The 13,210-nt window shown below is 34.6% G+C and overlaps 1 protein-coding gene across 11 annotated transcripts in view; it reads right to left on the bottom strand.

Annotated features, from left to right (window-relative positions):
• Positions 1-13,210, bottom strand: part of TANC2 (tetratricopeptide repeat, ankyrin repeat and coiled-coil containing 2) — a 304,309-nt gene that overhangs the window by 155,604 nt on the left and 135,495 nt on the right. For 6 of the 11 annotated variants that reach the window (XM_064495693.1, XM_064495689.1, XM_064495691.1 and 3 more), the window contains one exon: positions 5,296-5,406. The exons of the other annotated variants lie outside the window; for them this stretch is intronic. In XM_064495693.1, the coding sequence (XP_064351763.1) occupies positions 5,296-5,406 (111 nt within the window). The remainder of the gene's footprint in view (positions 1-5,295; positions 5,407-13,210) is intronic. 11 annotated transcript variants of the gene reach the window in all.

Here is a 13,210-nt window from a genome sequence, read left to right on the forward strand (position 1 = left end):
AGCTATTCATACTCACATTTTAGCTCTTTGGCATGTTTATGTTCATAATCAGCAATCAGGCAATATCTCTCATACTTAAAATATACTAAAATTATTCCTGTTTCTCTCTCTACTTCCTATACTGACTTTCATATCCTGATCAGGGCAGCACTGCAGTTCAAGTATTCCCTTCATTTGGTTTATAAGTCTGCCCAATCGCCAACTTGTAGGTTTTTCTTGTTGTTGTTCTAACAGTTGCACCATTAGCAACCTTTGTTTCATTTCAACCTTTATAAAAGCATTTCTTTTTTCCTTTTTTTTTTGGTTGGGGAAAGTATGTGTCACAGATTCCTTTGAGAACCTGTTACAGAAGGAAGAACATACATGCATGCAGAATAGTGTCTTTTTATAATTTTAAGGAGTTTAGACCCCTCCCTAAAGCTCACCAATTTAACTCAGGTTAAAAATCCTGCTGTATTCTTATTGTGTTTACAACATGGTAGACATAAGGAATACACAATGGAAGATGTGAATTACAAGAAAAAGGCTCCTGGTACTCATATACCAATCAAAAATCAGATAGAGGGTTTCATTTATAAAGTATAAAAATCACAGCAAAACAAATGAAGCATGCCTAACTATTTAGGATGAAGATAACATTTGACAATGTTTTCAGGAAAAAAATGAGAAAACAAATCATCTTTTTCTTTAAAGTGGAATGACTGTGATTATACAGGAGTTGGGAAAGGAGAATTCAAAGGAGTCCTTTTTATTTAACATTTTACCTATCTACAGTGGTTTGTACTTGGGCTAGAGAATGTACAATGTTGATAAGAAATCCAAATGAAAAATCCTTTACAAATTCAAAAAATATCTAATATGAATATTCATTTTCAAATAACTATCATAAAATGCTCTTCCATTCTTGAGTTTCAAATACATTCTAATTTTGTTGTCACCTTAAATAACATTGTCCTTTGAAGGACAGTGGCATTTTTAAAGAGATTTAAGAGGATCTATTATAAAAAGATTAATCTCAAATTCCTCTGAAAGTATCTGGTGTGGATAAAAGCCTGTCTATTTTCAGAACACTGGTCTGGACTTTGGCCCTTAACCTCGCACATGTAGTCAAAAGCCCTATAAAACTGTCGACCTGGCCTGCCATCTGTGTCAAGGTTCATTTCTACACTTGAAATTAAAGTACTACTATAATGTGCAACATAAAAACTTTAAAAACTAAGGTATAAGGAATATTGCTGTCATTCAGTTTATTGCTGTCAATAGTTTCAATACCAATTCATTGTACAAATTTTAGAAAACGAAGATGTTAATGGTGATGACGAACAACAATACCAGGAAGGGTAGCTAATATTCCTTCTTGTTTATTTTGCCCGAGCTAAGCATTTGCTCCAAATATTATTTTACTTACTCTTAACGGCTCTCTGAGATAGACTCATTGTAAAAAAAATTTCTATCACAATTTTATAGATAAGGAATTTAAGGCTATGAACATTACATGCAGTCACACACCTAGTAGGCGACAAGACTCAGGAATTAAACCCAGATCTAACTTCAGAACTTGAGCTCTCATTCACTTACAAATGCTGGCCAAGAAAGAAAATTAAAACCACCTGTAATCCCACCAGCCAGATAACAACCACTGCTAACATGAACTAATCTACTCTCTCCTTGGACATCCCAACAATCCCAATTCTCTCCCTCTTTAGGCAACTAACGTTAGTTTGGTGTATTCTAGACATTGTTCCCTATGAATGTATATTCATGTATCTATACAAACACATACTTGTTAACTTATAGAAATAACATCATGTTATATATAATGTTGCTGTGATAGGAAACTGAGGCACGGAAACATTACATGGCATATTCAAGATCGCAAAACTAGTATGGGACAAAATCATAATTGAAACACAATTAAGACACATTTAACTAAAAATGACCATAAACCTTTACATCTTTTTTTTTCCTGATTATTTAGAAAACACTCTAAGATCTTGCGCTATACCTCAGGAACATCACTATAATAATTACAAAATTAACTAACATTTATAAGCATTTACTATAAACCAAGCATTCCATCAAGTACTCCGTACTTATTAATCTGATTTAAGATTACCATTCCCATTTTTGCTAATGAGGAAACTGAAGCTTAGAAAGGTTAAGAGACTTGCCTAAAATCACACAGCTAATAACATTCTGCAGGCAGAAAAGTTAGAGTGTAGGATGAACCTGTTCTCTTATTTTGGGAATTGTTTTATTAAAAGCACTGATATCAGTTGGTTACCCTAAAAAGAAAATACAGCCCTGTCTCATACTTAAGAACTGAATTTTCTACTTTTTAATTTAAGGGTAAGTCAAGGGGTGCTTATAGGATTTACACAATAATAGAATTAGGGGCAATGTATTTCTGGGCTACATTGTATCCATGTCGAGAGTTCAACCATAAATCCTGCTTGTGACCTTACATAAATCACCAAAGACCTAAATTCTCTAGGTCTTAAATTCCCCACTGTAAGATGATTATCAGACACAATTCACTTGACATCCCCTACTCTGCTAGTTCAGTTATGTAACATCAATCATCTCCATGGTTTCAGTTGCAGAACCAAACATACTGTTTACTTGTATTTTTCCACATACAACAAATCTGATTTGAGGAACAGTAAAACTTAAATTAAGCATTCTAGAATCTAATATTATGTAGATCAAATCCCTCAGTTTACTAGACAAATATTTTAGATCAACAGCTACATCCCACTGTAGCTTTCCCTAGACTCTGCAGACCAGTATCAACAACTTGCTCTGGTTTGATCCACAATTTCCTTTTCCTTGAAGGACAACACTGAAAACTTCATATGGATACACAGATACCGCATACAAAACAACAAACTAAGAAAAATATGTGTCCATTTCTCAGACACAAAAGCTTTATTCTTCCCACCTAAAATACAGGCACCAAAAGGTTTAAGTTTAGATAATAAGGGAACATCCCCAATTACTCTTCAGAAGTCAACAGCAGAATGAAGCCTACAGCCTTGTAAGCAGCCTGGGCAGCCCTGTAATCCAGCTGGTTCTCAAAGTGTGGAACCTCAACCAGCAGCTTCAGTGTTAACTGAGACTTTGTTAGAAAAGCAAATTCCCAACCCACCCAGGCTTCCTGAATCAGAAATTCTGGAGGTGGGTCCTACAATCTGCATTTGAACAAGTCCACCAGGTTATTCTGAAGCATTCTAAAATTTGAGAACCACTGCTTGTTTTAACCTTTAGCTTATGATTGTTATCTCTGAAAGATATACTGTTTTCCTAAATATGCATGTGATAAGGAATAAAAGTGGCCAGGAAGATATCAGAACACTAGCTTTAACTGTACTATTATGTATGAAAATATAATAAATTATATCATTAAATGACCGTTGTTCTGTTAGTATATTTGTTCGCTTTATGAGTATACTGACCTCATTTGTTTATTGTTAATTTTTGGTACCGTGTATAAGATAATAGCTTCAACCCTCAGGTCACTAACCTTACCTCTGTAGAAACTTACTTTCACAGAGTTTAATAACTATTATAAAAGAGCAAATCACAGAGAAGTTTCTGTGTCTTTAATCCGTTTCAGATAAGAAAAGGAGACACTGCGGAGCATGGCAATGAACATTTTGGCAGTATGTTTTAGTTTCTTCTGGTTTTCTGAAAATCTTAACTGAGGTTTGGTTTGGTTCAGTTCCAATTCAGCAAAGATTCGTGCTTGTGGAAAATACACGTAAGTAATAACATGGACAGGATTTCTCATAGTGATTCAGCACTGGCATTGTAACCAAGAACAGCTACCTTGCTTCTTGACAGTAACAATAACTAGATTAGATTAAGGACGTCAGATGGGCAATCAGGAAGTAAAAGATTAGTCTTCCCACAATCATTCTGATTTGCAAATCTGGAAAAGAAATGGCCTCTGATAGGATTTCTCTTCCAAAGCTCAATGCAGAAATAGAGAATTAGTGCATTTATTTATTTTATTACATTAAAATGTGTGAAAAAATGCAAAGCATAATATTTCATTGCTCCCAAAATGTGACAATACCTCAAAACATGAAAAAAGATTCTTTTAACAATGTGCTAAGGTGCCATTTTAAGAAGCTATTTTGTTCCTTTTAGAAATAGAAAAGCTGGTTCCTGATACATATCTGCAATTGATTTAAAAATGAACAGTCATCTAGGACAGTGGATGAAGCGTAAGGCTCTGCATGCACCCTCAAAGCAAAATCCCCAAGGTCTTTCAATATTCAAAACTGATTCATAAAATCAAATGTCTCTGATTAAGTTTGGCTCAAGTTTTCACCTTTTAATTTTTTTTCTTTTTTCTAAACATGTCTTCCCTGGCTTCAGAGGTTCCCTGATATTTCAGATTACAGCTACCATTATCTTCCCTCAAACCAGAAATCATCTTATTCTGCTGATCCCCAATGCTGTAAATATGTAGTAGTTGCATCCACTGTGGTTTAATAGCAATTTTAATGAGCACAAATAAACAAAAGACCTAAAACCAAGTCTTCTAAAGTCCTTTACTGAAGCTATGATCTGTATACTCAACTAGAGCTGTGAACATTTCGACACAGCTCTATAGACTCACTGTAGAGTGAGTGTAAAGGATGTTGCCAGGCAACTCATCTAAGTTTGGAAGAATCTAAGCATTGATAATGAGTCTGTCTCAGTTTGGCTCCCACACAAGAAGGGTTTTAGTGAACTCTCACATGTGCTCACAGGCCATTCATGAGAAGAGGTGTTTCTAACAGAGTGTCCAGTAGTCCAAATTAGGAACCTTTAATGTTTCTTTTCTAACTCAAGTATGATGTTTCCAACATCATAATTATTTTCTATGACTGTCCAGAAACACAACAGGGATTAAGTAAAATAGGTAATATGTAAAGGACCAGTGTTGAGTGAACATTTTTATTTCTATCTTTAACATGCCTGATTGCACATGGCCAAAGCAAAATTTCCCCAAGTATCTCAGATCACAAGAATCACCCTGAAAACGATTTCTCTACCAAATTAGTTTAATTCTTTTGAAAATTACCTCTGAAATTGTTTTCAATACCTACTCACATAATTATACCCATAGTCAAAAAGGATGTTCAGTAAAACTGTGTTCTAATAAGGAAAATACGCAATCAGTTGCAAAAGAGGTAACGGATATATTTTTATGAATAAATAGTATACATGCAAAACACTGCTCTGCTGGATGGACCTGATCCAAACCTCCCTCTTTCAAAGCAGGCACTTTGCATGCACGCTTACCAGGGCAGTATGCATCCACGTCCAGTTTCTGAGCTGAAGTGAGAGTTGGTGAGCCAAGCTCGGATTCTGGAATTCGTGGGCTCTCAACAAACTTTGCTTTCCTCAGAGGGGCTAAGGACAAGAAAGAGGGAGAGGGAGAAGGAGAGGGAGAGGGAAAGAAAAAAAAAGAGAGAGAGAGGAAAATAGGAAGGAAGGAAGAAAGAAAAAGGAAAGAGAAACAGGGAAAGAGAAGGGAAAGAGAAACATAGAGGGGTCATGAGTAAGGGGAACAGCAGGCAACAGATGGAAGCACTTAAATGAACGACACACTCTGTCAGACTCAGATCAGGTTACCCTACTTTTTTGTGCCAGAAAAAAAAAATTAACTGCATTCTTCATAGAGGAGATGGGTCTTGTTAAAAAGTCACTGCAAACTGGAAAAGCTAAAATCTAATCATCAAAACTATAAGCGTAAATTGTAATTGTGTAGTCTATTACCTTTAGTTATTTTCTTTCCTTATAAAGCAACGAGCTTTCTTGTCTTCCTTTGCCATTAAACACAGGTATTAACTGAGTAAAGTCCAGGACTAAGTTTTAAGATTTTGTTTATAATAATTGTAATAAAAAGTTTTCTTTATCCAGAAATACCTACTGTAATACTAGGTTGTGATGAATGCCTTCAATAGGATTAATCTACCTAGCTTAACAAGGAAATCAATCACATAACTGCTCAGCTATTGGGTAAGAAGTCAAAACTGCTAGTGGACCAAGATATTAACTAGGCCATGCAGGTTTGAAACCGTATGCTAAAGATAGAGATGTGATTTAATTACAAATACAATCTTGAGGTCTATGGAATAATAATAATATTCCATGCCATGGAATCCATTCATTTTTGTAAGGAATGAATGAACAAAGTATAACTCACAAACTGAAAGTTTTCTTACTAAAAGCTTATATAAAATTTATTTAATGATTTTTAGGGGGAAAGTTGAGGAACATTACTGATATACATTGAAACTATCAGTTAAATACATTAAAAGTTAAACTTATTAAAAAAAAGTGAAAAAAGATTAAAAAAAGTTAAACTTATGACAATTGTTTTGATACTATCAAACTGAGTTCTACTAAACTATAACAGGGTTAGAGTGCTTAGCATAATACTGGTGCAAAAACATCAGTTGAATCTGAAATTGATTTGTATGCATTAGACATTTGTATCATAACTATAGGTGTCCCAGACATGTGAGTGCTTAGGATCATGTTACTTTTTTCAAAAGTTTCCGCATATTCTTCAAAATCCTCATCCATTATTGATTCACAGGGGATTCTAAGTTATCCCTAAAAGACTCTGTAAAAAGTAATATAAAACTTTGTCATTATGATGAGCAGAATTCTCCTCTATTTTCTTTGGAAGATAAAATATAAAGTATTAAAAAAATATTTTTGATATGTGCCAATATGCAACACCTATAGTCAACTAAATCACACTTTAAATCTTAGGATATGTATGTATATATCAAGTGTATGTTAAGAAAACAAAAGAAAGCCTCACTGTCCCCATGGCAACAAAGGCTAAGGGCGCTAACAGTACATATGGTTCTCCACCCAAAGCAAGCTTTGGAATTAGCAGAGCTCTTACCTCTGCTGAGTGCAAAACTTGAGCCTGTTTTAAAAATCACTATCACAAATGAAGATCTCAAGTGATTTATATGCGTATCTGCAGGCTACTTACAGCCAATTTTTGAATCTCTTTCATTATAATCTCACCAGTCAATTCAAAATTAATGAAACATTTTCTGTATCCAACATTGCTTTGTATAGGAGAAATTATTATAATTTAATTCTTAAAACTCTTAAGTCCTTTACTAGAATTTTACTATTTTATTTTATGATGAAAGTGTAACTGTTTTACCTGCTGAGTTCTGACAAAGACAGCACAGGTCCCTGCTCCAGGGACTCTATACATCTAAAAATCTTAATAACAATTTTTATAATGAAATTTGGAGCTAGTAGACAGACAGAATCAGCAATTTAGGGTAGATATGTAAGAAAGAAACTGAAGAATGGCAGGAGAAATTGAGGGAGGTAGGAAGAATGTGTAAGAATTATGAGATGGGGTCAAGGGGGAAAATTAGGATCCTAGAGATCTGTGAAACTCAAATCCATGCAGACTTCTCTATTTTCCCTTCTCAAGGAATTCCAACTGTTACCTTTGTAGCTCATAGTGGAAGTTTAATTCTTTTTTTCTACTTTCATCTCTACCCTCATCCATGGGACACTGTGCATGTCTAATGATGAATTTAAATTATTTTATAAGGTAGATTATAATGTTGCTCTCACCCAAATAATAGAAGACTACTGTTATCTCTAAGTCAACCACACATGGAAGATGGGACACAGTGTTTTCTTTGGAAGCCTGGAATTCTAATATATTTTACTGTAAAAAAAAAAAAAAAGTATATAAGATGATTCAGATGGGTAAAAGAACCCTAAGTCAGAAGGGTTTACCAGGTAGTTAAACAAGTAAGTGGTTGAAATGAGATAGGTAGGGGACTTTAAAACCAAACCAGGTACTTCATTGCGACATAAGGGATAACAGGAAACTACTGATCTGGGAAGAACTGAACCAACACTGGGAATATGAATCTTATACTGTAAGAGACTTGAGTTTGGAAATCTGGCAGAGTTGACAGGAGGATGCAAGCTGGTTAAGAGTATGGGCTTAATCATTCCAAAGATTTAGGTTGTGTCTCTACTACTTAGTAGTAGTAAGAAACTAGGCAAATTAGTTACCCTCACTAAGCCTCAGTTTTGTCAAAAAGTCAGGATTATTACGAGGCTTAACTGGTGCCCGGCTAGCTCAGTCGGTAGAGCATGAGACTCTTAACTAATTCCAGACATGTAAAGTACTTAGCATGGTGCTTGGATATGGTGATATTAGCATAGAACAAATCCTCTATAAATGCTGGCAGTTTTTATCATTGTTTCTGTTGTTGCTGTCATCATCATCACCATCACAGATTCAGCATAATTTTGGAAGTCTGAATTGTGTGCGTGAGAGGGGTAAAACAAAGATGTCTATGACGCCATGGCAGAATAAGAAGAACAGTGGTATCACCAATTATGTTTTAAAAATTGACAAGAGAATAATGTTGAAGAAAGCATGTAACACCTCAGAAGGTAGCAGAATACCCAAATCAAAGTGGTCCATGTTTGACAACGAGAAATTTGTGGGTACAGAGAGAAAGTTAAAGAGTATGATTTAGACCACTGGTTCTCAAAATGTGGTGCCTAGACCAGCAGCATAGCATCACCTGGGAATTTGTTAAAAATGCAAATTATCAGACCTCAGGTCAGAAGAGTTGATGATCAGAAACTCTGGAGGGTGTGAGCCCAGCAATCTGTGTTTAGCGAGCCCTCCAAGTGATTCTGAAGCACACTAAAGTTTGCAGACTGCATTAGAGAGAGATATCTACAAATACCTCATGCTAACAGATCACTGAGAGAACTTTTCCTAAGAAAAAAGTTGAAATAAAATAGAAATCAAGGCCTCATCTCTGAGACTATTAACATCTGTGGTAAAAGCTAGGATTTCTTTTTAGTCACTCTTTCAGCAATGTAACTCTTATGTTACATTACTTGAAAAAAAAAAAAAAAAAAAGCTCCAAGTTATGAAGTATTCATCATTTGGGGCCTATTTTGAAGAGAGCCCAATATGTCTGTACTCACTAATTCTTCCCATGATCTTTGGCGGGGTGGGGTGGGGGCGGGGCAGGGGAATAAGAGTAACCAGATATATCACACAGAAACGTTCATGGTGAAAGAGATAATCCACCTATGGAGGCTCCTCCGTAAACTGAGATGCTGTAGATGATGCTGAAGCTCACCTAGTCCAAGCAATTATAAAGGCATTAAAATATGAATTTTTAAATAACTACTTAAGTATTTGTTTTTGATAAAAGTTTCATAGCAAAGAGGAATTTTTAGGAAGAAGCTGGCACAAGATTCAGATAATCATGGGAGAATGTAATGGAGGCAGATCAAATAAAGCAAGGATCAGGAAAATGAGAACTGAAGGATAAATATAGTGATGAACAGAACAACATAAAGTACCAAGGAAGTACTTTCACAAGTTGGTTTTGAGATAAAAAGCATATTCAGTAAGGTTAACCTAAAGACAAATTCATTGTCAAATGTAAAAGGAGGATAAAAAGATTTTAGGCATAGACAAGAAAAAGAAATACAAGGCACCCAAATTAGAAAGGAAGAAGTAAAATTATCTTTGCAGATGACATAATCTTGTATGTAGAAAATCCTAAAGATTTTTATTCTAAAAAATTAGAATAAACAAATTTAGAAAAGTTACAGGATACAAAATCAACACACAAAAATACAATAATGATAAACAATCTGAAAAAAAAATGAAGAAAATAATTCAATTTAGAATAGCTACAAAAAGAATACTTAGGAAATAAACTTATCTAAGGAAGCTAAAGACTTGAACACTGAAAACAACAAAATGTTGCTGAAAGAAATTAAAGACACAAATAAGTGGAAAGACATCCTTTGTTCAGAAATTGGAAGACCTCGTATTGTTAAGATGGGAATACTACCCAAATGATCTATAGATTCAATGCAATCCCTATCAAAATCCCAATGACGTTTTTTGCATAAATAGAAAAACCCATCCTAAAATCCATATGGAATCTCAAGGAACTCTGAATAGCCAAAATTATCTTTAAAAGAACAAAGCTGGATATCTTAAACCTCATGATTTCAATATTTACTATAAAGCTACAGAATTAAAAACAGTGTGGTACTGGCATAAAGACAGACATATAGACCAATGAAAAAAAGTAGAGATTCCAGAAAAAAAACCTATGGCCAAATGATCTGACAAATGTACCAAGACCATTTAATGGGGAAAGGACAGTCTTTTCAATAAATGGTGTTAGGAAAATTGGATATATACATGCAAAAACATGAAGTCATAGCCTTATCTTGCACCATATACAAAAATTAAATCAAAATGGATCAAAGACCTAAACGTAAGTCAAAGCTATAAAATTCTTAAAAGGAAACATAGGAGGAAAATATCTGAACTACAGAATTGTTACAGATGTAGAGAGAAACAGGGGAAAATCTATCTGGGAAGAGAAAACTCTAAAAAAGTTATTAACAAGAGCTTCATAGGCAGAATCTTATAATATTCACAATATTTTAGAGCTTTGGGTACCACGGATTTCATGGAATGGGGGTGGGAAAGAAGTGGAGAGGGAGAGATACTATTTGTGACACTCTATTTCCTCCTTAATCCCCAAACTATGGTGGGTTTAAAATTGGGAAATAGGTGGGAATAGCATCCTTCCAATCCAACTGGTATCTTGATTAACTACTTCTCACGACTGTGCTTCAATGGTAACATAAACCACACCCTGAAAAAAAGGAAGAATACCAAGGAGCTTTTTTCCTTTTCAGTGATGCATCTCCCCCACAACAGAGGGATCAAAAACAAAATTTGAAAAAAATTGAGAGGGAAAGAAAAACCAATAGAATTTGACAATTTGACATAGGCTAGATGTTAGTGAAAAGAAGATGAAGAGAAAAAACTATAATTCATATAGTTCCTTGTTTTTCGCAAGGAAAAAATATCTATGTATAGAAAATAAAAAACATGTAAAAGAAATAAACACCCTCAGCTGCAATCCAGAAAAAGAAAATTAAAATTTGGTATGACAATTTTTTATCAAACAATGGCTAGTCTACTGTAGAAACAGTTTCTGATTCATTACAATGAAAAATAAAACTTTACTGCTCTAACCAATTACAAAATTAACATATAGTTGGCAAAGTATCTTTCTGGTTCACTTTTTTTCTATAAAAGTTTAAAAAAATGAATGTTTTATAAATTTCTCTTTTCCCTATTTCCTCCCCAAATAGTATATGTTATTATCCTCTTTAGTCTCCCCATTCTTCCAACTCTAAATTACAAGTAAAAATTACTGCATGTTGTTTCATACTCATATTATGCTGTGAAGTATGAAATAATTAGAACACATTTATATTAAATCTGAATAAATATATATTAGTACAGCTAGAAATACAAAATTATTCTTGACAACAGATTATTAGAGATCTGATTTCTCTGAAACCTATACAAATATAAGTGAAATATGAAATGTGCGCAGTGTGACAAAGTCAACTATGTTAACCAATACAAGTATCAGTTCATTTGTGGCCCCCAGTTATCCACGGATGGACTCTCAAACAAACGTTCCCTATCTCCACTGATCATAGTGAAGAGCTTTATAATACTTCATAACATATGAAGGGTCTCATCTGTTCACTCACCAAACTTGGCACAGCAGGGAAAACCCTTCAAAAGTTTGCCTCTGGTCATGAAGAAATGGAAAAGGAAAGGTAGAGAAGATGGAGAAGAGAAAGTATTTTATTTAGGGGAGGCGGAAGGAAGGATACAGGTTGACAGGATTATTGGGACAGGATGTACTGTGGGTGTACACGGATGAAACCAGCCCTTCTAACAATTCAAGCAGAACAAGAGCTAGCACCAGAGTCCAGAGGAAAAGAGGTGTTTTCATCTACCCACAAGCTGGTCAGTAAAGACTTAAGTCTCTCAAGCTTACTTTTAGACGTCATATAAAAATTCATAAAAATTATGAAATATATTTCATAAAAATGATGGTCCTCTCCCATAGACATATAACCACAGTTATAGGCCAATCATGGTTCTTTCTTTGTCCCTAGGGCAGGCCAAGAGCTAAAATCTCAATGGCTTAAGACAATAAAAAGAGTTCTCATTCAATATGGGTGTTCAGTAAGACACTTCTTATCTTAGAGTCTCAAAGTTCTCTAGTAGATTCTTTTTATCAAGCTAAAGACCAGGGGGGAAAAGGGAAGAACTGTACATGTGAAGTTTTTATAGCCTAGTCTGAAACTGGTACACATTATTTCTACTCATATTATTCAAAGTTTAGTCACATGACACATTTATTTACAAAGGCGGCTGGGATATACAGTTTAGCTGTGTGCCCAGGAGGAAAGGGGAATAAATTTTGGTGAATGTATTAGTATTCTTTGCCATATTCTACAAAATTTATAAAAGTTAGATGCAGAACTAATGAACAAAGCAGTAAATTCTGTATAAATTTAGCCCCTTTCTTTAAATGGGCTGAATATACATTATGAAGAATTATGAGCCGCCTAAATTTATACAGTTATTTTCTTTCAAGTATAATGCTTTAGGCTGTAATGCTTGGAATATAGTATTGTGGCATGTGGTAGCTGGCTAAGAATTATTTGCTAATGAATAGCATACAGTATAAAGTCAAAGACAGCCATTAACAAATGAAAGTTTTAATAAAACAAATGACTTAAAAAGTGAATTTCAAAAAGCACTCATGTGTAATATAAATGTTAATCACACTATAAATCACCTCGCTGACTTAGACTTTCATAAAACAAACAATGCATAAATCATCATTATAATTGGACTATAATTATTTAATTTCCAGCTTTATTTTCCATAAAAAAAAAATCCAACAAAATACACTGAGAACATAGTTGAGTTAAAAGGGAAACACCAGAAAAGGTACTCTGGCTGTGTCCAAGCTCTTCTACATTTAGGGATACTTGAAGGAAGCATTAACAAAGGAAGTCAACAGGAAGGCTAAGCAGCTGCTTTCTGAGCTTTCTAACCCTCCAAGGCACGTAAGTTACTGGCAGATCAGTCCGATCTTTTTGAGCCTTATTTTAAAAGCTTTGTTTAGGCAGGTCTGGAGTGAATTTTTACCCTAAAGACGTTTAGCCCTACTACCAAAGTGTGTCCTTTCTCCAATCTCTACTGAATGCTCCAGGTTTTAAATAAGATCTCTACACTCTGTAATGAAAAAAATCTCCCATTCCTGGCAGAACT

Source organism: Camelus dromedarius, chromosome 16 (genome assembly GCF_036321535.1).
Source record: "Camelus dromedarius isolate mCamDro1 chromosome 16, mCamDro1.pat, whole genome shotgun sequence".
NCBI lineage: Eukaryota > Metazoa > Chordata > Mammalia > Artiodactyla > Camelidae > Camelus > Camelus dromedarius.